This window comes from Salmo salar, chromosome 08 (assembly GCF_965601325.2).
Source record: "Salmo salar chromosome 08, fSalSal1, whole genome shotgun sequence".
Classification (NCBI taxonomy): domain Eukaryota; kingdom Metazoa; phylum Chordata; class Actinopteri; order Salmoniformes; family Salmonidae; genus Salmo; species Salmo salar.
Window position 1 is genome coordinate 38,921,373 of NC_138298.1, and position 27,412 is coordinate 38,948,784.

The following is a 27,412-nucleotide window of genomic DNA, read 5'->3' on the forward strand; positions in this document are numbered from 1 at the left end:
TACCCAGAAACAAACATTTATTGACAAAGAATTACAGCCCAGTCAGATCAGGGGTGAATTCATTAGTCACCCACCGTAGCATAACGTTTTGCAACAACAAAAACAAGTGTTTATTTTGGACAAATTCATGTTGGTTGAGTAGTAGTACTGATCTAGGATCAGGTCTGTTTCCTAGTGAATACACCCCATGGTGTTGAATAGGAGTGTTACTGTCCATTCTAGCATTAGGTTGGTACCCCAACACTGTTACTATCCATTCTACCATTAGGTTGGTACCCCCAACACTGTTACTATCCATTCTACCATTAGGTTGGTACTCCAACACTGTTGATCTGAAGCTCTGTGTAAAGACAGGGGTCCAGCTCCCCAAGAAGGTTGATCATCCTGGAACATGACTCAGTTCCTTTTCTCAACACCATGTCGATGATGTCACGTGCCTTCTCTGTCCTCTCAGCTATCACCTTCACTGACTCCATTTCCTCCTGGTTGATGACTGTGTGTTGCAGGAGTCTGTCCAGCAGTTCATTCAGGACAGGTCCTGATACTCGTATCACAAACTCTGTCCGTACAGAACGCAGCTGCTGCTCTGGAGAACCAGTCAGACTGCTCTCAGCTGGACGCCCTGCCCCCGACACAGCACCTGAGAGAGGTTACAACATTAAAAAAAAAGCGACCTAAAATAACAAGTATCGAGAAATGTTTTTTTTTAACAATAACGACCTACATCAGTGAACATATTTAAGGCCGGTTTCACAGACATAGAACAACAGGCTGGGTCATTCAGAACCAGGCTAATCTACATCAAGTCCTGGAGGAGATGTCATTGGGTCATTCAGAACCAGGTTAATCTACATCAAGTCCTGGAGGAGATGTCATTGGGTCATTCAGAACCAGGCTAATCTACATCAAGTCCTGGAGAGATGTCATTGTTCTTGAAGACAGTCTTTTATAATCAGGACTAGTCCAGGTCCTACAGTAAACCATGTTGACTGGCCCTCATGTCATTGGTTTGTACAGTGCATTTGGAAAGTATTCAGACCCCTTGACTTTTCCCACATTTTGTTACGTTACAGCCTTATTCTAAAATTGATTAAGTGTTTTTCCCTCAATCTACATACACAATACCCCATAATGACAAATTGAAAACAGGTTTTTAGACGTTTACAAATGTATTAAAAATAAATATACCTTATTTACATAAGTACTTAGACCCTTTACTATGAGACTCAAATTCAGCTCAGGTGCATCCTGTTTCCATTGATCATCCTTGATGTTAACAACTTGATTGGAGTGCAGCTGTGGTAAATTCACATGTTTGGAAAGGCAAACACCTGTCTATATAAGGTCCCACAGTTGACAGTGCATGTCAGAGCAAAAACCAAGCCATGAGGTCGAAAGAATTGTCCGTAGAGCTCCAAGACAGGATTGTGTCGAGGCCCAGATCTGGGGAAGGTTGCGAAAACATTTCTGCTGCATTGAAGGTCCCCACGAACACAGTGGCCTCCATCATTCTGAAATGGAAGAAGTTTGGAACCACCAAACTTCCTGGCTGCACGGCCAAACTGACCAATCGGGGGAGAAGGGCCTCGGTCAGGGAGGTGACCAAGAACCCGATGGTCACTCTGACAGAGCTCTAGTGTTCCTCTGAGGAGATGGGACAACCATCTCTGCAGCACTCCACCAATCAGGCCTTTATGGAAGAGTGGCCAGACAGAAGCCACCCCTCAGTAAAAGGCACATGACAGCCTGCTTAGAGTTTGCCAAAAGGCACCTAAAAAACAACATTCTCTGGTATGATGAAACCAAGATTGAACTCTTTGGCCTGAATGCCAACCTGGCACCATCCCTATGGTGAAGCATGGTGGTGGCAGCATCATGCCGTGGGGATGTTTTTCAGCGGCAGGGACTGGGAGACTAGTCAGGATTGAGGGAAAGATGAATGGAGAAAAGTACTGAGATCCTTGATGAAAACCTGCTCCAGAGTGCTCAGGAGTCAAGGGGTCTGAATACTTTCTGAAGGCACTGTAACTCATGTTTACTTACTAGTTGAACGGGTGTCAGTGACGTATTCATCTGAAAGATAAACAACATGAGGTTATATCACTATAAATAGCATCTGGTACAAAAGTACAAAGTAATGATTGACATGTGCTCCTACCTCGTGATACAATTTCTTTCCATACTGTCCTCTCATCATCACTGAATAACTCCATCTCAATGTCAACCCCTGTCATTTTCACAATCGCCTTGAAAAAGCTTGGTGTGGTGTCTCTTTGTATGAAATGAATTCTCTGGAGGGAGAGAGAGAGAGATTGCTTTGGCAATGTAAACTTATGTTTCCCATGCCAATAAAGCCATTAGAATTTAATTGAGAGCGAGAAGGCGACAGCGAGAGAAAGACAGAGAGCAATGGATAGAAATGTGACTTAAATGTCAGATTCATGTTCTTATTCTACTGAAACTGTACCTGTGGATTGATGGCGGTAGAACAGGGAATGTTCAGTCTGAAGGAACTATTCAGTTTGAAGGACTGCTCTGGTCTGGAGATGAGAATCCTTGAAGACCCATGAGACTTTTCCTGTTGGTCCACAGCCTGCGAAACGAGGCATGGAATACCCAGCCAGTCAATGTATAGTCTAATTCAGAAAACTAGCAACACACTATTCGCTTCATTTAATGAGTGTCAACATTAAGATCATCTCTAAAATAATGGTCCCTCACCTGTATTTGGCCGGGGTTCCAGGGGAACAGGTATAGGCGAGAAATTAATGTTTCCCTTTTCACTGTCAGATAGAGCATCAGCTCACAGTGGACATCTACGTCCCAAGACAGTAAACTCAGTATCAGAGAGAAAGGTGAGAACTTGGGATGGAGAATCTTAGCATGGAATCTGGTGACCTCATGCACTTCCTCTAAAGACACTCCATGTTCCTCTACATGAAGAATCTTCATCTCATTCCTCAGGGAAGGGTTGGTCCCTGAACAACACAATAAAAAGGAGGCAGAAAGACATATTTTATTATTCATCCAACTAAAACACAAAGAATATGCAGTACCAGATCACAGTAAACTCAAATTCCCAGAATAGCTCATTCATTCATTCAGGAAGTGAAACTCAGTTACATGGAAATGTCTTTCTGAATACTATTTCTATATGGTTTTACCTAAACAGACAAAGTGTGGCAGATGAACTTCCTCCAGTTCACCTAACTCCATAGTGATGTCCAGCAATGGACCACCTTGTGTGTACTGCATGTCTTTCAGAAGTTGACTGTAGGGATCCCAGTTCCTGAAGTGATACTTCAGAATGACATCTCTCTCACACAGCCAGCGGAGCCCAGACACTGTGCACTCATAACTCCCTTTGGGTGTCCTGTGTCTGAGGGCAACAACAAGATATGGTAGAGAGGTCAAATGGAGAGGTTGGATTAGAAGACTATTCCCAAAGGTAATGGGGAAATACACTAGCAGGTGGAATGAAATGTTAAAAGTAGTTATTTTACCTGAACATTGTCACTCCCTGGACAGTGGAAGTCAAGGGTTCAATCTGAAGCCAGTGTGTGGAGTCCTGAACAAGGACAAGCATGTCAGTAATACATATGGGGCCAGTTTCCTGGACACAGTTTGAGTCTAGCGCTGGACTTAAAGCACGCTCAATGGAAGTTTCAACAGAAAGTTCTTTAAGGTCCAGGACTAGGCTTAATCTTTGTCTGGGAAACTGGCCCATTAACCAAAGTAACTAATCTAATGTATTTATTCAATGTTACATGGAATGCTGGTGATTTATCAATTAAACTGTCTAATGACAAAATATAACTCCAGCTAAAATCCTGCATGCCTACAAGCAGAACACAGGACTGTCTATATCCCAGTATGAATGGTTGGTCAGTACACACCTGGCTTTGAGACTGTGTTTATATTACTAAAGCAGAACATAGGACTGTCTATATCCCAGTATGAATGGTTGGTCAGTACACACCTGGCTTTGAGACTGTGTTTATATTACTAAAGCAGAACATAGGACTGTCTATATCCCAGTATGAATGGTTGGTCAGTACACACCTGGCTTTGAGACTGTGCCTGACTCCTGCTGTTTTCAACTCTCTAGAGACAGCAGGAGCGGTAGAGATACTCTGAATGATCGGCTATGAAAAGCCAACTGACATTTCCTCCTGAGGTGCTGACCTGTTGCACCCTCGACATCCACTGTGATTATTATTATTTGACCCTGCTGGTCATCTATGAACATTTTAACATCTTGACCATGTTCTGTTATAATCTCCACCCAGCACAGCCAGAAGAGGACTGTCCACCCCTCATAGCCTGGTTCCTCTCTAGGTTTCTTCCTAGGTTCAGGCCTTTCTAGGGAGTTTTTCCTAGCCACCGTGCTTCTACACCTGCATTGCTTGCTGTTTGGGGTTTTAGGCTGGGTTTCTGTACAGCACTTTGAGATATCAGCTGATGTAAGAAGGGCTATATAAATACATTTGATGCAAAAGTAAGATTTGAGATTATGATTTACCTCAACATGGTCACAAGTCTTACAGCTCTGAGGAATCACTAAAGTCAAAAGTAGTTGTTATTTAAAACAGACAATCTTATTGTAATAAAAATGAATATAAGTGATCAACAGTCTCAGAATGTACACTCATTAGCATACCATAATCTGACATTAGTGTTATATTAATTAATGTTTGTGGAAGCAGGAAACAACATCGTTCTGGTCCATGTTTTGTAGATGTTGGGGGCCTGATTTCTGGTAGATCCTAGGATGAGAGCTTAAAGGTAGAGTCAGATAAATGATGATGTACGAGCAGCACCACAGATATTGTGATGAGCAAGATGCCTGACTTCTCTCTCACACAGTCACACACAGTATCTGCCCATGTGCATGGGATCTCTTCACTCTCTTTCAACGTGGTAGCCACGGAAACAAAACAGTGGTCTAGCCTTGCGGTACAACGCTCTTAGTTGTAGAAATTGACCCACTATACGGACCTGTTAATGGTGGGTCACGACGTGTCAGAGTAAATGTATAATTATTTCATTAATTACTAGAATTGATTGGGCCTTTTAGCAGCGACACATCGTTCAGCAGCAGATGATGCCCTGTCAGCCACTGACTTGTCATTCCCACTCAACATCACTCACCGCTATCATTTACATTTTTACATTTTTTGTCATTTAGCAGACGCTCTTATCCAGAGCGACTTACAGTAGTGAATGCATACATTTCATACATTTTTTTCTCCGTACTGGTCCCCCGTGGGAAACGAACCCACAACCCTGGCGTTGCAAACACCATGCTCTACCAACGGGACCATAGTTCTGGGCGGATTCCTCACCTCACCATGATCATTGCAACTCCACGAGGTGAGATCTTGCATGGAGCCCCAGGCCGAGGGAGTTTGACAGTTCTTTTGTGTTTCTTCGAATAATCGCACCGACTGTTGTCACCTTCTCACCAAGCTGCTTGGCAATGGTCTTGTAGCCCATTCCAGCCTTGTGTAGGTCTACAATCTTGTCCCTGACATCCTTGGAGTTCTTTGGTCTTGGTGGAGAGTTTGGAATCTGATTGATTGCTTCTGTGGACAGGTGTCTTCTATACAGGCAACAAGCTGAGACCAGGAGCACTCCCTTTAAGAGTGTGCTCCTAATCTCAGCTCGCCACCCGCACAAAAAGACACCTGGGAGGCAGAAATCTTTCTGATTGAGAGGGGGTCAAATACTTATTTCCCTCATCAAAATGCAAATCAACCTACAACACCCCTGACATGCGCTTTTCAGGATTTTTTTGTTGTTGTTATTCTGTCTCTCACCGCTCAAACAAACCCACCATTAAAACCACAGACCGATCACCTCCTTGTCTGTGGGCAAACGCACAAAATCAGCAGGGGATCAAATACCTTCCCCCCCCTCACTGTACATGTAACTACTTATCTTCCAAGAGATTCGATCTTTAGTCGATTAATTGATAAAGTATGAACATATTAGTTCACAGGTGAGACAGTCAAGTTCTCACTTGAGGCCCTTGAGATGGGAGACTTGCGGGTGACAGGAACACGAAGACCCAGTAAGCAACTTGAGAAAGAAGTTGATCCCGGCCAGGTATGTCCAGATGGAGGCTGTCTGCATGGAGAGGGGTGACAAAGGCAGGTAATAGATGGTATGGAAACATCTCCAGGCTGTCCAGTAAGAGGACAGTGTCCTTGGTGCAACGACAGATAGGATGGAGTGGCTGGGAGATTAGGAGAAGGTTCACGGAAAAGTCGTCATGGCTTAAGGAGGGATTAGGGTTGGTAGGGGTTCTCCATACGGGGCCAAGCACCTGCATCTCTGAAATTGGAGACGGGACAGAGAATCATCAAATGGACTCATGCTAGCCACAAGTTCTGAATGAGCTCAATTGTCATAAAACGCAAATACAGGGATGAGTTGCTCTCTCTTTCATACAAACGGAGAAATAACGAGGAGCGCCCACTGTGTGTTTTGTGCGGGGACGTGTTTAACGGTAGTAATGAGTCTCTCAAAACGAAGAAATGAATAAAAACGCCACGTCCTGACCAAACATCCACAACATGATGGTAAACCCAGGGAGGTCTTTCAGAACAAGGCAGAATGCTTCAGGATGCTTCAAGTCAGCTAGCAAGGCATTGTTGTCATTTTATAACAGGCGGTGATAAGCAGAAATAAGGGAGTACTAACTCTCATTGTAGTAGAAGTGAGTTGTACACAGCTATTAGCTCAAATTAGCCAAAGCAAGCTAGCTAGTTACTGATGGTGCAACCCTTAGTAACAGTACAGATGAATATAAAAAATGATCAGGCCTACTGTACATCTACCTGTAGATATTATTGTTGAAACCTAGTCTAGGTTGGAACTGTTGCTGTTTAAATACAAGTAATACATTAGTATTCTGAACTGGAATAAACTGATTGAAGCAAGTTGATTTGAGGTAAACACTCATCTACAGCAGGAAGCGGTCTCCTGTCTGACTGAGAAAGGCAAACACTCATCTACAGCAGGAAGCGGTCTCCTGTCTGACTGAGAAAGGCAAACACTCATCTACAGCAGGAAGCGGTCTCCTGTCTGACTGAGAAAGGTAAACACTCATCTACAGCAGGAAGCGATCTCCTGTCTGACTGAGAAAGGCAAACACTCATCTACAGCAGGAAGCGGTCTCCTGTCTGACTGAGAAAGGCAAACACTCATCTACAGCAGGAAGCGGTCTCCTGTCTGACTGAGAAAGCAGTAGATGTTCTGATCCAGTTTGGTTCCACATACCCATGTGAGTCAGGGTTCTCAACTCTGACATACTTAAAACAAGTACAGAAACAAGGTTGAGTATGACCTCAGTGTTGCATTGTTAAACACGGAGCCCAGAATAGACCTGCTCGTTGAAAACTTAAACCAGCCACACACCTCTCATTAGGACTGTGTTTTCTAGTCTACACCTGTGTGATGTGATCAATCACTTTATTCCAGTTAAGGATGAAAATGATTTATTGTATTTTAGCAGCAACAGTTACATCCTACACAGATATGTAAGAGTGTTTTTAATGGGGGAAAATGAACATGAATATATATTTATTTAATTTCATTGTTTTTAGTTTTTGTCTATATTGCATCCGTTTTAGACATAAGGTCAATGAAATGTACCGATATTTACGTATAGTTGCATATTTTCCTAAGCTTGGGTCCCAGGAAAACACAACATTTGTAATTTGGGTCCCAGGCTGAAAAAGTTTAAGAACCCCTGCATTATGGTGTTTACTTTGTGCATCTACGTCATATTGCTGACTCTACCTTTAAGTTTGTTTTGACCAAATAGATCACGATTGTGTTCCTTGTCTGGGACTCAACTATGATGACCGCTTTAATCATATTTTCACGTAAAAAAATGTATCAGTTAACTCACATTTCTCAGGTCCAGGCTTGATACAACTCTCTCCACCATGGTCTCTGGTGTCCTCAGGTCCAGGCTTGATACAACTCTCTCCACCATGGTCTCCGGTGTCCTCAGGTCCAGGCTTGATACAACTCTCTCCACCATGGTCTCCGGTGTCCTCAGGTCCAGGCTTGATCCAACTCTCTCCACCATGGTCTCTGGTGTCCTCAGGTCCAGGCTTGATCCAACTCTCTCCACCATGGTCTCCGGTGTCCTCAGGTCCAGGCTTGATCCAACTCTCTCCACCATGGTCTCCGGTGTCCTCAGGTCCAGGCTTGATACAACTCTCTCCACCATGGTCTCCGGTGTCCTCAGGTCCAGGCTTGATCCAACTCTCTCCACCATGGTCTCCGGTGTCCTCAGGTCCAGGCTTGATCCAACTCTCTCCACCATGGTCTCCGGTGTCCTCAGGTCCAGGCTTGATCCAACTCTCTCCACCATGGTCTCCGGTGTCCTCAGGTCCAGGCTTGATACAACTCTCTCCACCATGGTCTCTGGTGTTCTCAGGTCCAGGCTTGATCCAACTCTCTCCACCATGGTCTCTGGTGTCCTCAGGTCCAGGCTTGATCCAACTCTCTCCACCATGGTCTCTGGTGTTCTCAGGTCCAGGCTTGATCCAACTCTCTCCACCATGGTCTCTGGTGTCCTCAGGTCCAGGCTTGATCCAACTCTCTCCACCATGGTCTCTGGTGTTGGTAAAGCAGAAGGATAGACTGTGATTAAACTATATACAACTTATAAAGGCTTTATATTTCATACATACAGTCTTCATAAGCAATAAAAAGTGTGTATAAAGGGTGACAGAACAGCTCCCTATGTAGGGTGAAATGTGACATAACATACTATGTCAACTTCAAAATGTGGTCCTGTGTAGCTCAGTTGGAAGAGCATGGTGCTTGCAATGTTAGGGTTGTGGGTTCGATTCCCACCGGGGAAGAGCATGGTGCTTGCAATGTTAGGGTTGTGGGTTCGATTCCCACCGGGGAAGAGCATGGTGCTTGGGGTTGTGGGTTCGATTCCCACCGGGGAAGAGCATGGTGCTTGCAATGTTAGGGTTGTGGGTTCGATTCCCACCGGGGAAGAGCATGGTGCTTGCAATGTTAGGGTTGTGGGTTCGATTCCCACCGGGGAAGAGCATATGCTAAATTATGTAAATGTGACATAAACCTCTATGTCAACTTTGATCAAATCAATACTGATGGTGACATTACATGTGACATTGCATATCTTGAGGAATGCCCCTAGAGATGTGAAGTCACCAGGTATCATGAGTTACATTCCCCCCAGAGATGTGAAGTCACCAGGTATCATCAGTTACATACCCCCCCTAGAGATGTGAAGTCACCAGGTATCATGAGTTACATTCCCCCCTAGAGATGTGAAGTCACCAGGTATCATGAGTTAACATACCCCCCCTAGCGATGTGAAGTCACCAGGTATCATGAGTTACATTCCCCCCTAGAGATGTGAAGTCACCACAACTACTAATCTAACTGTCTGTAGGTCCAACAGAACACATTAAAACACACCACTACTACTAATCTAACTGTCTGTAGGTCCAACAGAACACATTAAAACACACCACTACTAATCTAACTGTCTGTAGGTCCAACAGAACACATTAAAACACACCACTACTAATCTAACTGTCTGTAGGTCCAACAGAACACATTAAAACACACCACTACTACTAATCTAACTGTCTGTAGGTCCAACAGAACACATTAAAACACACCACTACTACTAATCTAACTGTCTGTAGGTCCAACAGAACACATTAAAACACACCACTACTACTAATCTAACTGTCTGTAGGTCCAACAGAACACATTAAAACACACCACTACTACTAATCTAACTGTCTGTAGGTCCAACAGAACACATTAAAACACACCACCACTACTAATCTAACAGTCTGTAGGTCCAACAGAACACATTAAAACACACCACTACTGCTAATCTAACTGTCTGTAGGTCCAACAGAACACATTAAAACACACCACTACTACTAATCTAACTGTCTGTAGGTCCAACAGAACACATTAAAACACACCACTACTAATCTAACTGTCTGTAGGTCCAACAGAACACATTAAAACACACCACTACTAATCTAACTGTCTGTAGGTCCAACAGAACACATTAAAACACACCACTACTACTAATCTAACTGTCTGTAGGTCCAACAGAACACATTAAAACACACCACTACTAATCTAACTGTCTGTAGGTCCAACAGAACACATTAAAACACACCACTACTAATCTAACTGTCTGTAGGTCCAACAGAACACATTAAAACACACCACTACTACTAATCTAACTGTCTGTAGGTCCAACAGAACACATTAAAACACACCACTACTACTAATCTAACTGTCTGTAGGTCCAACAGAACACATTAAAACACACCACTACTACTAATCTAACTGTCTGTAGGTCCAACAGAACACATTAAAACACACCACTACTAATCTAACTGTCTGTAGGTCCAACAGAACACATTAAAACACACCACTACTACTAATCTAACTGTCTGTAGGTCCAACAGAACACATTAAAACACACCACTACTACTAATCTAACTGTCTGTAGGTCCAACAGAACACATTAAAACACACCACTACTAATGTAATTATAGAAATTATTCCAGAGGAAAACAAATGATGAAACATTGCTATATGACTCACCTCTGAATGTGTTGGTCATCTATCTGACACAGGGTCACTGAGGAAGAGGAGGAGGAAACCCCAAACCCAGGATAGAGGGGTTCAGTAAATGTGGTGTGTTCTGTGTAAAGGTGTGTCAGTGTACCAGAGGAGGACACACTATAGAAGGACAAAGTACCAGCTGGCCAGTCCAGATAGACTCCAACTCTGTTAGAAACAGGACCAGGGATGGATCTGCTGACTCCCGCATGGTTAATGTGATAACCTCTATCAGAGCAGAATAAACACCTGGACTTCCTATTGGCTCTAAACCTAATGTCACTCCCCCGTTCTTTCCTCTTCATTCCTTTGTACACCACACCAATATCAGCCATGCTACCCTCCCTCTCCACCTCCCAGTAATAACGACATCCAGATAAGCCTTCTCTGCAGAGAACTTGGAGATGACTATCAAATCTGTCTGGATGGTCTTCATAATTCTGCTCCTCTTCCACACATGTCACCTTCCTGTTCCCCTCAGACAGTATCAGGTTTGGGTTTGCTGTATTTGGGTCCAGGGTGAGATGACAGGCATCTGTAGACAAAAGAAGCGTTTAAGCAAACCACATCTTGATATAAAATGTTGTTTTGTAGATACAGAACAAGTATTGATTAGTTACTATAGTTCTGAATATGCAGTTAATTAGGATTGAAGAGGCTTACATTTCCTCAGCCCTGATTTCAGCCTGCACTCTCCACCATGATCCACACTGTAGGAGAAACAGGTTATTGACTGACAAAGACCTAATAAAGCAGTCAACATTTAAACCATATTGTTGTGTTCTGGTGCACTATCCAAGTTCATTACTAGAGACATACAGGTATTCTATCCTACCTACTGCACACAGAACAGAGTACAATTCATTACTAGAGACATACAGGTATTCTATCCTACCTACTGCATTCAGAACGGAGTACAATTCATTACTAGAGACATACAGGTATTCTATCCTACCTACTGCATACAGAACGGAGTACAATTCATTACTAGAGACATACAGGTATTCTATCCTACCTACTGCATACAGAACGGAGTACAATTCATTACTAGAGACATACAGGTATTCTATCCTACCTACTGCATACAGAACGGAGTACAATTCATTACTAGAGACATACAGGTATTCTATCCTACCTACTGCATACAGAACGGAGTACAATTCATTACTAGAGACATACAGGTATTCTATCCTACCTACTGCATACAGAACAGAGTACAGCTCCAACAGGATATCAGAGATGCAGAAGAAGAGTATTCATGTGGTGATGATGTATGCTGTGTTGGAGTGCTCAGCCTGCTGGGTAAACTTCCCCTTAATTCTACCATCATGTCCTCATGTTACTGACCCTACTACACTACATATGACACAACCACTGCTCACACTATTAGGACATATATTCTGACTTACTTCAGCTTCATCAGTGTATATGTGGGATCCACCAGAGCAGCTGAAAGCAGTCCCCCTGCAGAGTCTCCTGGGTGATTGTAGCTCAGGTCCAGCTCTTTCAGGTGGGAGGGGTTTGACCTCAGAGCTGAAGACAGGGCAGCACAGCCCTCCTCTGTGACCAGACAGCCAGACAGCCTACAGAGAGACACACAACAGCTGTCTAGGTTGATGTACTGGTGTCAATCATCTTGTAGGACACCAATACATTTGTCCATGACACAAACAATGTCATGAAAAATCTGATTTTCAGAGTATTTGTTTTACTAAGCTCAGTACAGCTTCTACCCCCAAGCCATCAGACTGCTGAACAATTAGCCAAATGGCCACCTGGACTATTTACATTGACACCCCCCCTTTTGTTTTTACACTGCTGCTACTCGCTGTTTATTATTTATCACTTTACCCCCAAATTACCTCGACTAACCTGTACCCCCACACATTGACTAGGTACCGGTACCCCCTGTATATAGCCTCATTACTAACCTGTACCCCCACACATTGACTAGGTACCGGTACCCCCTGTATATAGCCTCATTACTAACCTGTACCCCCACACATTGACTAGGTACCGGTACCCCCTGTATATAGCCTCATTACTAACCTGTACCCCCACACATTGACTAGGTACCAGTATCCCCTGTATATAGCCTCATTACTAACCTGTACCCCCACACATTGACTAGGTACCAGTATCCCCTGTATATAGCCTCATTACTAACCTGTACCCCCACACATTGACTAGGTACCGGTACCCCCTGTATATAGCCTCATTACTAACCTGTACCCCCACACATTGACTAGGTACCGGTACCCCCTGTATATAGCCTCATTACTAACCTGTACCCCCACACATTGACTAGGTACCGGTACCCCCTGTATATAGCCTCATTACTAACCTGTACCCCCACACATTGACTAGGTACCAGTATCCCCTGTATATAGCCTCATTACTAACCTGTACCCCCACACATTGACTAGGTACCGGTACCCCCTGTATATAGCCTCATTACTAACCTGTACCCCCACACATTGACTAGGTACCAGTATCCCCTGTATACAGCCTCATTACTAACCTGTACCCCCACACATTGACTCGGTACCGGTACCCCCTGTATATAGCCTCATTACTAACCTGTACCCCCACACATTGACTAGGTACCAGTATCCCCTGTATATAGCCTCATTATTGTTATGTCATTTTATTGTTTTACTTTTTATTTCGTAAATATTGTCTTAACTATTTATTGAACTGCATTGTTGGTTAAGGGCTTGTAAGTAAGCATTTCACTGTAAGGTCTACACCTGTTGTATTCGGCGCAAATGACAAATAAAATTGGATTTGAGTACCAACCTGACTGAAACAGCTGTACTTACCTCAGTGTGTGTAGTTTACAGTCTGGATCCTCCAGTCCAGCAGACAGCAGTGTAACTCAGCTCAGTACAGACCTGACTGAAACAGCTGTACTTACCCCAGTGTGTGTAGTTTACAGTCTGGATCCTCCAGTCCAGCAGACAGCAGTGTAACTCCTGAGTCCTGCAGGTCATTGTCTCTCAGCTCCAGTTGTTTCAGTTGTGAGTTGGGTGAACTCAGGACTGAGGCCAGATCTGAACAGCAACCCTCTGTCAGACCACACTGACCTAGACTAGAGGGCAGAAGATCACATGATTAACACATGTTTAAAACATCCACATAATAACTAATACTGAAGATATTCAACTCACACTAGTGTCTGTATGTTGCAGAGTGGACTGGTTAGTCCAACACAGAGCAGCTCCACTCCTCTGTCTCCCAGGTCATTGTAGCTGAGGTCCAGTTCTCTCAGGGGGGAGTTTGGTGTCTGCAGAGCTGAGGCCAGAGTCTCACAGGATTTATATGTGACTTTACAGCCATTCAGTCTGGAGAGAGGATATAATCTGTTAGATATACAAATCCTTCATTATAATGATACTGTATACATCAACTCAATAACAGAACTTACAGTGCTCTCTTGCAGGTTCTAACTACCGGCAGCAACCTCTGATAACCTTCCTCTGATGTGTTGTATGTCTTCAGGTCAAACTCCTCCAGCACCTCCTCTGACATCAGTAACAGGTAGACCAGGGCTGAACATTGGTCAGGTTTTAGTCTCGTTTCTGAAAGAGTTCCTGATCGCAGGGAGGTCTGCATGTCCTCAACTAGAGAGTTGGCACCAAGTTCATTCAGACAGTGGAACAAGTTGATGACCCTTTCTGGTGAGGATTCGTACTTGATCTTGTCTGAAAGGTATCTGACTGTGCTCTCACTGGTCTGTGTGGTACTTCCTGTCTGTGTCAGAAGGCCTCGTAACAGATTTTGATTGGACTCCAGTGAGAGGCCCAGAAGGAAGCGGAGGAACAGGTCCAGGTGTCCATTCTCACTCTTCAAGGCCTGGTCCACTGCTCTCCTGTGTAAGTCAGACAACTGGATTGACTCCTCTTCATCATCACCAGTAGGGGAGAAAACATTTTCCTTCTTGTCCAGACATGATTCTAAAACATGCACTGCTGCTAGAAACTCCTGAATGCTCAGATGCACAAAGCTGTAGACCTTCTCTTGGTACAGCCCAGATTCTTCTTTAAAGATCTCTGTACACAATGCTGAGTACTCTGATGCCTCTGTGACATCAAGGCCACACTCTCTCAGGTCCTCCTCATAGAAGATCAGGTTGCCCTTCTGCAGCTGTTGGAAAGCCAGCTTGGCCAGTTTCAGGATCATCTCTTTGTCTGACTGAGACAGTTCCTTTGGGTTTGTCTCTGTGGCTTTGTTGTACTTCCTGTTCTTCACAATGATTTGGATGAGAATGAAGTGTGAGTACATCTGTGTCAGAGTTTTGGGGACTTCATCCTTCTCTGCCTCTTTCAGTATCATCTCAAGGACAGTGGCTGATATCCAACAGAAGACTGGTATGTGGCACATGATGTGGAGGCTCCTTGATGTCTTCATGTTTTTGATGATATCATTGGCCAGATTCTGATCTGTGATTTTCTTCCTGAAGTACTCCTCCTTCTGTGGATCATTGAACCCTCGTACCTCTGTCACCTGGTCAACACACCCAGGAGGGATCTGATTGGCTGCTGCAGGTTGTGTGGTTATCCAGAGGAGAGCAGAGGGAAATAGATTCCCCTTGATGAGGTTTGTCAGTAGAACGTCCACTGAGGTTGGCTTCGTGACATCACAGCACTTCTCATCGTTTTTGAAGTCTATAGGAAGTCGACACTCATCCAGACCATCAAAAATGAAAACAGTTTTGGTTTCACCATCTTCAATGCTGTCAATCTCTTTCAGCTCTGGGAAGTAGTGGGAAAGAAGTTGCATCAGACTGTATTGGTCCTTTTTCAGGTTCAGATCACGGAAAGGAAGAGGAAACATGAAATGAACGTCCTGATTTGCTTTTCCCTCTGCCCAGTCAAGGAGGACCTTCTGCACAGAGACTGTTTTTCCAATGCCAGCGATTCCTTTTGTCAGCACAGTTCTGATAGGTTTGTCTTGTCCAGGTAAAGGCTTGAAGATGTCGTTGCATTTGATTGGTGTCTCTTGTGTGGTTTGTTTCTTGGATGCCATCTCTATCTGTCTAACCTCATGTTCATTATTGAGCCCTCCACTTCCACCCTCTGTGATGTAGAGCTCTGTGTAGATGTCCTTTAACAGACTTTGGTTTCCATGGTGTCCAATTCCTTCAGATATGTGTTGATACTTGTGTTTCAGTTTAGCCTTAATGTCTTGTTGGACTGTCAACAGAGTTTGACCTGTAGGAAAACAATGAGAGTTGGGACTAATCAGTTAGTGTGTGTTTTATAAGGGCCTTTGTACCGTTCTTTGTGATATTGTATGAAACACAGTCTTACTTCTTCTGTCCAGAAGGTTGTGTGTGATCTTTAATACATCCTCACTGTCCAAACTCTCCACTTCCTTATTGTCATCTGGTAATGGTTCCTGGCTGAAAGCAGGTGGCTGATCACTCTTTATTGATAGCAGGCTGGTTGTAGGGGACTCTGCTCTGGGCTTCTGCACACTGAACAAAACAGGGAGACAGATCACCTCATCAATATCTCATCAATACCTCATCTACTTCATTTTAACAACTGTATAGTGGAACTTTTACAAGTCCTGATGTTTGTTTTAAAACTACAGTCTGCTATTGGTAAATCGATTTGGGGACTTTTAAATTAATGATGTAGACCTACATTTCATGTAATTTGGGAACACGTTTCTCTTTAGTTTCATATCTTTAAAACATGTTACGGACGCCAACAGCCAATGTAATAGCAGGGCGCGAAAAACAAAACAGCAAAAATCTCATAATTCAATTTTCTCAAACATAGAACTATTATACACCCTTTTAAAGATAATCTTCTCGTTTATCCAACCACATTGTCCGGTTTCAAAAAGGCTTTACGGCGAAAGCAAAACATTAGATTATGTTAGGACATCAACTTCACAAGAAAAACCACACAGCCATTTTCCAAGCAAGGAGTCAACACAAAAACCAGAAATACAGCTAAAATGAATCACTAACCTTTGACGATCTTCATCAGATGACACTCCCAGGACTCAATGTTACACAATACATGTATGTTTTGTTAGATAAAGTTAATATTTATATTAAAAAAAAACATTTTACATTGGCGCGTGATGTTCAGAAAATGTATTGCCACCCAAAACTTCCGGTGAATGAGCACATCAATTAAAAAAAATACTCATCATAAATGTTGATAAACTTTAAAACAGTTATTGAAAGAATTATAGATATACTACTCCTTAATGCAACCGCTGTGTCAGAATTCAAAATAGCTTTACAGCGAAAGCACATTTTTCAATGTTCTGAGTACAGAGCACAGCCATCAAAGCAAGCTATACAGTTACCCGCCAAGTTCTGGAGTCAACTAAAATCAGAATTAGTATTATAAATCTTCCCTTAACTTTGCTGATCTTTGTCGGAATGCACTCCTAGGACTCCCACTTCCACAAATGTTATTTTTGTTCGAAATACTCCATATTTATGTCCAAATACCTCCTTTTGTTCGCGCGTTCAGATCACTATCCAAAGGCAAAATGCACGAGCGTAAAACCAGAGACAAAAAGTCAAAAATTCCATTACCATTCTTAGAAACATGTCAAACGATGTCTACAACCAATCCTTAGGGTCTTTTTAACATCAAACTTTGATAAAATTCCAACCGGTCAATAGCATATTCATTACAAATGAAAAATAAGGAGCTCACTGCTCCCAGGCAGTCCACTGATTGACTGAGCTCCTATTCTCTGCCCAGTAACAGTAGACGGATTAAACAAGTTTCTAAAGGCTGTTGACAGCCAATGGAAGCCTTAGGAAGTGCAATGTGACCCCACAGACACTGTAGTTTCGATAGGGATTAGAAAGAAAAACTACAAGCCTCAGATTTCCCACTTCCTGGTTGGATTTTTCTCAGTTTTTTTCCTGCCATATGAGTTCTGTTATACTCACAGACATCATTCAAACAGTTTTAGAAACTTCAGAGTGTTTTCTATCCAAATCTACTAATAAAATGCAAATATTTGACTCTGGGCCCGAGTAGCAGGTAGTTTACTCTGGGCATGCTTTTCATCCGAATGTGAAAATACTGCCCCCTATCCCTAACAGGTTTAAGAGAACTGTATATTTTACATGTTAAACAACAACTGCATGGCTGATCTCAAGTCCTTAAAACGGAGTGGCTGCTGTTCTGAATCCTCTGGAAGCCTTTTCCAGATAGCAAAACAATCTGAAGCTCCTGCACATGTCTGGGATCTCGACTTTACATAGTCTCTGCTCTGCTCATTCACTGTATGGGATTCTGTACTTTACGTAGTCTCTGCTCTAATTCACTGCCCAGAGAACAGACCACTCTGGTGATTTCAGTGATGAATGTTAAAAAATGAAAGTTAGATCTCAATCAATATCTACAAGATCACATACTGATAGTATTCTACAGAACCCAATATACAGTACCGGTCAAAGGTTTTACAACACCTACTCATTCAAGGGTTTTTCTTTATTTTTACTATTTTCTACATTGTAGAATAACAGTGAAGACATCAAAACTATGAAATAACACATATGGAATCATGTAGTAACCCAAAAAGTGTTAAACAAATCAAAATATATTTTATATTTGAGATTCTTCAAATAGCCACCCTTTGCCTTGATGACAGCTTTGCACACTCTTGGCATTCTCTCTGCACTGCATCTCAGTGTTAGAGGCAACACTACAGACCCTGGTTCGATTCCAGGCTGTATCATAACCGGCCGTGATTGGGAATCCCATAGGGCAGTGCACAATTGGGAGTCATTGTAAATAAGAATTTGTTCTTAACTGACTTGCCTAGTTAAATACACACACACACACACACACATACATATACATATATATATGTATATGTAGAAAAAAAAAAAGAAAGGCATGAAATGAAATGCATGCATTCACTACTGTAAGTCGCTCTGGATAAGAGCGTCTGCTAAATGACTAAAATGTAAATGCAAATATATATATATATATATATATATATATATATATATATATATATATATATATATATATATATATATACATATATATATATATATATACACACATACACACACACATACATTAATAATCTATGGGATTATAATAATGACAGATCCCTGTGAGTTTGTATTCTGAATCTCATGGTAGCACATTGAGATTCATCGTTACAAGTACGAATCCTCTTCGCTACTTCCTGAGATTTGATTGATGGAACAATCCAGCCAATGGTTGCAACAATAGGCAGCTGTGGTTTTGGCTGATTGGTCAGGAGTAAAAAGATCCTGTCCCCAAAGCAGCTGAAACCATTTTTTTTTAATAGAAATCTCTTTCTATGAACTTACTAAACTGTTTACAAGTTTACAAATCTCTTGGTAACGTGACACTGACAGAACTCTGAGCGTGCACAGATAAAACATCTGCAAGTGTATTTTTGATTCACAGCAGAATGTTAATAGTAGTAAATGGGCCTGTAATAATTCTGAAAATAAATCATTCTTGCAAATCGTATTGAATGTATTCAAATGTCAAGTTATAAGTTTGCCACCATTATTCAATTTCACACAACAAGGACTCCCGAGTGGCGCAGTGGTGTAAGGCACTGCATCGCAGTGCTAGCTGTGCTACTAGAGATTCTGGGTTCGAGTCCAGGCCTGGTCGCAGCCGGCCACAACCAGGAGACCCATGGGGCGTACAATTGGCTCAGCGTCGTCCAGGTTAGGGAGGGTTTGGCCAGCAGGTGTCCCATTGCACACTAGCGAATCCTGTGGCGGGGTGGGCGCAGTGCACGCTGACACGGTCGCCAGGTGTACGGTGTTTCCTCCGACATGTTGGTGCGGCTGGCTTCCGGGTTAAGTGGGCATTGTGTCAAGAAGCAGTGCGGCTTGGCTGGGTTGTGATTTCGGAGGACTCTCGGCCTTCGCCTCTCCCGAGTCCGTACGGGAGTTGCAGCGATGAGGCAAGACTGTAACTACCAATTGGAAACCATGAAAAACGGGTAAAAAAAACAACACAACATGATACAAATGACAGATTTGTGAATCGTACTTGCAACCAAGAATCTCAATGTGTGACCACGAAATTCAAACTCACAGGGTTTTGTCATCATTATCATCCCATTGCTTGGCTGCTGTTTGACCCCAAAAATTATATTCCTCTTGTTCCTATAACAGGAACGTCATCATGTAGGTAGTCAACCTGCACCATAACAGGAATCTATTAATGTAGGTAGTCTACCTGCACCATAACAGGAATGTCATCATGTAGGTAGTCTACCTGCACCATAACAGGAATGTCATCATGTAGGTAGTCTACCTGCACCATAACAGGAATCTATTCATGTAGGTAGTCTACCTGCACCATAACAGGAATGTCATCATGTAGGTATTCTACCTGCACCATAACAGGAATGTCATCATGTAGGTATTCTACCTGCACCATAACAGGAATGTCATCATGTAGGTAGTCTACCTGCACCATAACAGGAATGTCATCATGTAGGTAGTCTACCTGCACCATAACAGGAATGTCATCATGTAGGTAGTCTACCTGCACCATAACAGGAATGTCATCATGTAGGTAGTCTACCTGCACCATAACAGGAATGTCATCATGTAGGTAGTCTACCTGCACCATAACAGGAATGTCATCATGTAGGTAGTCTACCTGCACCATAACAGGAATGTCATCATGTAGGTAGTCTACCTGCACCATAACAGGAATGTCATCATGTAGGTAGTCTACCTGCACCATAACAGGAATGTCATCATGTAGGTAGTCTACCTGCACCATAACAGGAATGTCATCATGTAGGTAGTCTACCTGCACCATAACAGGAATGTCATCATGTAGGTAGTCTACCTGCACCATAACAGGAATGTCATCATGTAGGTAGTCTACCTGCACCATAACAGGAATGTCATCATGTAGGTAGTCTACCTGCACCATAACAGGAATGTCATCATGTAGGTAGTCTACCTGCACCATAACAGGAATGTCATCATGTAGGAAGTCTACCTGCACCATAACAGGAATGTCATCATGTAGGTAGTCTACCTGCACCATAACAGGAATCTATTAATGTAGGTAGTCTACCTGCACCATAACAGGAATGTCATCATGTAGGTAGTCTACCTGCACCATAACAGGAATGTCATCATGTAGGTAGTCTACCTGCACCATAACAGGAATGTCATCATGTAGGTAGTCTACCTGCACCATAACAGGAATGTCATCATGTAGGTAGTCTACCTGCACCATAACAGGAATGTCATCATGTAGGTAGTCTACCTGCACCATAACAGGAATGTCATCATGTAGGTAGTCTACCTGCACCATAACAGGAATGTCATCATGTAGGTAGTCTACCTGCACCATAACAGGAATGTCATCATGTAGGTAGTCTACCTGCACCATAACAGGAATGTCATCATGTAGGTAGTCTACCTGCACCATAACAGGAATGTCATCATGTAGGTAGTCTACCTGCACCATAACAGGAATCTATTCATGTAGGTAGTCTACCTGCACCATAACAGGAATCTATTCATATAGGTAGTCTACCTGCACCATAAGAGGAATCTATTAAATGTAGGTAGTCTACCTGCACCATAACAGGAATCTATTCATGTAGGTAGTCTACCTGCACCATAACAGGAATCTATTCACGTAGGTAGTCTACCTGCACCATAACAGGAATGTCATCATGTAGGTAGTCTACCTGCACCATAACAGGAATGTCATCATGTAGGTAGTCTACCTGCACCATAACAGGAATGTCATCATGTAGGTAGTCTACCTGCACCATAACAGGAATCTATTCATGTAGGTAGTCTACCTGCACCATAACAGGAATCTATTCATGTAGGTAGTCTACCTGCACCATAACAGGAATGTCATCATGTAGGTAGTCTACCTGCACCATAACAGGAATGTCATCATGTAGGTAGTCTACCTGCACCATAACAGGAATGTCATCATGTAGGTAGTCTACCTGCACCATAATAGGAATGTCATCATGTAGGTAGTCTACCTGCACCATAACAGGAATGTCATCATGTAGGTAGTCTACCTGCACCATAACAGGAATGTCATCATGTAGGTAGTCTACCTGCACCATAACAGGAATGTCATCATGTAGGTAGTCTACCTGCACCATAATAGGAATGTCATCATGTAGGTAGTCTACCTGCACCATAACAGGAATGTCATCATGTAGGTAGTCTACCTGCACCATAACAGGAATGTCATCATGTAGGTAGTCTACCTGCACCATAATAGGAATGTCATCATGTAGGTAGTCTACCTGCACCATAACAGGAATGTCATCATGTAGGTAGTCTACCTGCACCATAACAGGAATGTCATCATGTAGGTAGTCTACCTGCACCATAACAGGAATGTCATCATGTAGGTAGTCTACCTGCACCATAACAGGAATGTCATCATGTAGGTAGTCTACCTGCACCATAACAGGAATGTCATCATGTAGGTAGTCTACCTGCACCATAATAGGAATGTCATCATGTAGGTAGTCTACCTGCACCATAACAGGAATGTCATCATGTAGGTAGTCTACCTGCACCATAATAGGAATGTCATCATGTAGGTAGTCTACCTGCACCATAACAGGAATGTCATCATGTAGGTAGTCTACCTGCACCATAACAGGAATGTCATCATGTAGGTAGTCTACCTGCACCATAACAGGAATGTCATCATGTAGGTAGTCTACCTGCACCATAACAGGAATGTCATCATGTAGGTAGTCTACCTGCACCATAACAGGAATGTCATCATGTAGGTAGTCTACCTGCACCATAACAGGAATGTCATCATGTAGGTAGTCTACCTGCACCATAACAGGAATGTCATCATGTAGGTAGTCTACCTGCACCATAACAGGAATGTCATCATGTAGGTATTCTACCTGCACCATAACAGGAATGTCATCATGTAGGTATTCTACCTGCACCCTAACAGGAATGTCATCATGTAGGTAGTCTACCTGCACCATAACAGGAATCTCATGAATGTAGGTAGTCTACCTGCACCATAACAGGAATGTCATCATGTAGGTAGTCTACCTGCACCATAACAGGAATGTCATCATGTAGGTAGTCTACCTGCACCATAACAGGAATGTCATCATGTAGGTAGTCTACCTGCACCATAACAGGAATGTCATCATGTAGGTAGTCTACCTGCACCATAACAGGAATGTCATCATGTAGGTAGTCTACCTGCACCATAACAGGAATGTCATCATGTAGGTAGTCTACCTGCACCATAACAGGAATGTCATCATGTAGGTAGTCTACCTGCACCATAACAGGAATGTCATCATGTAGGTAGTCTACCTGCACCATAACAGGAATGTCATCATGTAGGTAGTCTACCTGCACCATAACAGGAATGTCATCATGTAGGTAGTCTACCTGCACCATAACAGGAATGTCATCATGTAGGTAGTCTACCTGCACCATAACAGGAATGTCATCATGTAGGTAGTCTACCTGCACCATAACAGGAATCTATGAATGTAGGTATTCTACCTGCACCATAACAGGAATGTCATCATGTAGGTAGTCTACCTGCACCATAACAGGAATGTCATCATGTAGGTAGTCTACCTGCACCATAACAGGAATGTCATCATGTAGGTAGTCTACCTGCACCATAACAGGAATCTATTCATGTAGGTAGTCTACCTGCACCATAACAGGAATGTCATCATGTAGGTAGTCTACCTGCACCATAACAGGAATGTCATCATGTAGGTAGTCTACCTGCACCATAACAGGAATCTATTCATGTAGGTAGTCTACCTGCACCATAACAGGAATGTCATCATGTAGGTAGTCTACCTGCACCATAACAGGAATGTCATCATGTAGGTAGTCTACCTGCACCATAACAGGAATCTATTCATGTAGGTAGTCTACCTGCACCATAACAGGAATGTCATCATGTAGGTAGTCTACCTGCACCATAACAGGAATGTCATCATGTAGGTAGTCTACCTGCACCATAACAGGAATCTATTCATGTAGGTAGTCTACCAAAACCATAACAGGAATGTCATCATGTAGGTAGTCTACCTGCACCATAATAGGAATGTCATCATGTAGGTAGTCTACATCCCTGGTGGGAAAATATTAATGTAATTTTTCTGCTGATTTTAGAATATTGACATTAAAATATGTTTCGCCAGCTGGAAAGAAACCTAGCTTGTGTTTGCAGTTGGTCCTAGGATTTTTTAACTTAATGATATAGGCCTACATGTTATGTAATTTGGAAACACTTCTCTTAAAATTTGTTGTATATCTTTAAAATAACTATATTTACAATTGATCTCTTACCTCTTAGAACTGGTGTCTTGAGGCAGACTCTTTTTAGAGGGTGTGGCCCCCTCCTCTCGGTCAGAATACTTCCTCTTAGAGGCAGTGCCTCTCTTCTCGCTCTCCCCAGAGAGACTCATTTCAGAGGCAGTGGTCCCCCTCCTCTCTCTCCCCAGAGAGACTCATCAGCTATCTGGATTTGGGTGAAGGAGAAATGGGGAGGCTTGGGCAAGTTGCTAGACTTGGGCAGCCGTAGAAAAATGCTTATTGAAATTCTCAATTATCACAGATTTATCGGTGGTGACAGTGTTTCCTAGCCTCAGAGCAGTGGGCAGCTGGGAGGAGGTGCTCTTGTTCTCCATGGACTTTAGTGTCCCACAAGTTTTTGGAGTTTGTGCTACAGGATGCAAATTTCTGTTTGAAAAAGCTAGGCTTTCCTAACTATCTGTGTGTATTAGTTCCTAACTTCCCTGAAAAGTTGCATATCGCGGGGGCTATTCGATGCTAATGCAGTACGCCACAGGATGTTTTTGTGCTGGTCAAGGGCAGTCAGGTCTGGAGTGAACCAAGGGCTATCTGTTCTTGGTTCTACATTTTTTTGAATGGGGCAAGCTTATTTAAGATGGTGAGGAAAGCACTTTTAAAGAATAACCAGGCATCCTCTACTGACGGAATGAGATCAATGTCCTTTCAAGATACCCGGGCCAGGTCGATTAGAAAGGCCTGCTTGCTGAAGTGTTTTAGGGAGCGTTTGACAGTGATGAGGGGTGGTCGTTTGACCGCAGACCCATTACGGACGCAGGCAATGAGGCACCGACAGAGATGGTCACCTCGCTTCGCGTTCCTAGGAAACTACGCAGTATTTAGTTTGTGTTATTTCTTACAATGTTACCCCAGGAAATCTTAGGTTTTATTACATACGGTCGGGAGGAACTATTGGATATAAGAGCAGCGTCAACTCACCAACATTATGACCAGGAGTACAACTTTCCCGAAGCGGATCCTCTGTTTGGCCCACCACCCAGGACAATGGATCGGATCCCAGCCGGCGACCCAAAACAACGACGCCGTAGAAGGGGCAGACGGAGCGGTCTTCTGGTCAGGTTCCGTAGACGGGCACATCGCGCACCGCTCCCGAGCATACTACTCGCCAATGTCCAGTCTCTTGACAACAAGGTAGATGTAATCCGTGCAAGGGTAGCCTTCCAGAGAGACAACAGAGACTAACGTTCTTTGTTTCATGGAAATATGGCTCACGCGAGACACGCTTTCGGAGTCGGTACAGCCACCTGGTTTCTTCACGCATTGCGCTGACAGAAACAAACATCTTTCTGGTAAGAAGAAGGGCGGGGGTGTACGCCTTATGATTAATGAGACGTGGTGTGATCATAACAACATACAGGAACTCAAGTCCTTCTGTTCACCTGACTTAGAATTCCTCACAATCAAATGCCGACCGCATTATCTACCTAGAGAATTCTCTTTGATTATAATCACAGCCGTATATATCCCCCCCAAGCAGACACATCGATGGCCCTGAACGAACTTCCTTTGACTATGTAAACTGGAAACCACATATTCTGAGGCTGCATTTATTGTAGCTGGGGATTTTAACAAGGCTAATCTGAAAACAAGGCTCCCTAAATTCTATCAGCATATCGATTGTGCTCCAGGGCTGGCAAAACCCTAGATCATTGTTATTCTAACTTCTGCGGCGCATATAAGGCCCTCCCCCGCCCTCCTTTCGGAAAAGCTGACCATGACTCCATTTTGTTGCTTCCAGCCTATAGACAGAAACTAAAACAGGAAGCTCCCGCGCTCAGGTCTGTTCAACGTTGGTCCGACCAATCGGAGTCCACGCTTCAAGATTGCTTCGATCACGTGGACTGGGATATGTTCTGCATTGCGGCGAACAACACCATTGATGAATACGCTGATTCGGTGAGCGGGTTTATTAGCAAGTGCATTGGCGATGTCGTACCGACAGCGTCTATTAAAACATTCCCAAACCAGAAACCGTGGATTAATGGCAGCGTTCACGCAAAACTGAAAGCGCGAACCACTGCTTTTAATCAGGGCAAGGTGACCGGAAATATGACCGAATACAAACAGCGTAGCTATTCCCTCCGCAAGGCAATCAAACAAGCTAAGCGTCAGTATAGAGACAAAGTAGTCGCAATTCAACGGCTCAGACACGAGAGGTATGTGGCAGGGTCTACAGTCAATCACGGACTATAAAAGGAAAACCAGCCCTGTTGCGGAGCAGGATGTCTTGCTCCCAGACAGACTAAACAACTTCTTTGCTCGCTTTGAGGACCAGTGCCACTGACACAGCCCACTACCAAAACCTGCGGGCTCTCCTTCACTGCAGCCGACGTGAGCAAAACATTTAAACGTGTTAACCCTCGCAAGGCTGCAGGCCCAGACGGCATCCCCAGCCACGTCCTCAGAGCATGCGCAGACCAGCTGGCTGGTGTGTTTACGGACATATTCAATCAATCCGTATCCCAGTCTGCTGTCCCCACATGCTTCAAGAGGGCCACCATCGTTCCTGTTCCCAAGAAAGCTAAGGTAACTGAGCTAAATGACTACCGCCCCGTAGCACTCACTTCCGTCATCATGAAGTGCTTTGAGAGACTAGTCAAGGACCATATCACCTCCACCCTACCTGACACCCTAGACCCACTCCAATTTGCTTACCACCCCAATAGGTCCACAGATGACGCAATCACACTGCCCTAACCCATCTGGACAAGAGGAATACCTATGTGAGAATGCTGTTCATCGACTACAGCTCAGCATTTAACACCATAGTACCCTCCAAACTCGTCATCAAGCTCGAGGCCCCGCCCTGTGCAACTGGGTTCTGGACTTCCTGACGGGCCACCCCCAGGTGGTGAGGGTAGGTAACAACATCTCCACCCCGCTGATCCTCAACACTGGGGCGCCACAAGGGTGCGTTCTCAGCCCTCTCCTGTACTCCCTGTTCACCCACAACTGCGTGGCCATGCACGCCTCCAACTCAATCATCAAGTTTACAGATGACACTAGTGGTAGGCTTGATTACCAACAACGACGCGACGGCCTACAGGGAGGAGGTAAGGGCCCTCGGAGTGTGGTGTCAGGAAAATAACCTCACACTCAACGTCAACAAAACAAGGTGGGTGATCGTGGACTCCAGGAAACAGCAGAGGGAGCACCCCCCTATCCACATCGACGGGACAGTAGTGGAGAGGGTAGAAAGTTAAGTTCCTCGGCGTACACATCACGGACAAACTGAAATGGTCCAACCACACAGACAGCGTGGTTAAGAAGGTGCAGCAGCGCCTCTTCAACCTCAGGAGGCTGAAGAAATTCGGCTTGTCACCAAAAACACTCACAAACTTTTACAGATGCACAATTGAGAGCATCCTGTCGGGCTGTATC

At 43.6% G+C, this 27,412-nt stretch overlaps 1 protein-coding gene across 1 annotated transcript; it reads right to left on the reverse strand.

The window, feature by feature from the left end:
* On the reverse strand, positions 1-26,627 carry LOC106592704 (uncharacterized). Its single transcript, XM_082978667.1, has 18 exons — positions 24,950-26,627; positions 24,008-24,179; positions 15,969-16,135; positions 14,084-15,869; positions 13,827-14,000; positions 13,574-13,747; positions 12,066-12,239; positions 11,320-11,366; positions 10,639-11,191; positions 7,919-8,634; positions 4,523-4,560; positions 3,504-3,568; positions 3,165-3,379; positions 2,722-2,978; positions 2,468-2,593; positions 2,159-2,291; positions 2,044-2,073; positions 1-640 (listed from the first exon to the last, which is right to left on the reverse strand). Exons 2-18 carry the CDS (start codon positions 24,124-24,126, stop codon positions 306-308), a joined length of 5,109 nt encoding a protein of 1,702 aa, XP_082834793.1. The 5' UTR covers positions 24,127-24,179; positions 24,950-26,627; the 3' UTR covers positions 1-305.
* Between the last annotated feature and the right edge of the window lie 785 nt (positions 26,628-27,412).

Bases quoted from the DNA above. Each gene is read 5' to 3' on its own strand.
- LOC106592704 (XM_082978667.1), bottom strand. From the start codon at position 24,126: ATGAGTCTCTCTGGGGAGAGCGAGAAGAGAGGCACTGCCTCTAAGAGG. The intron at 12,240-13,573 runs GTAAGTACAGCT...GTCTCTCTGTAG, and splicing joins TGTAAACTACACACACTGGG to GCTGTCTGGCTGTCTGGTCA. The intron at 11,192-11,319 runs GTAAGCCTCTTC...TTTTGTCTACAG, and splicing joins GAAATCAGGGCTGAGGAAAT to ATGCCTGTCATCTCACCCTG.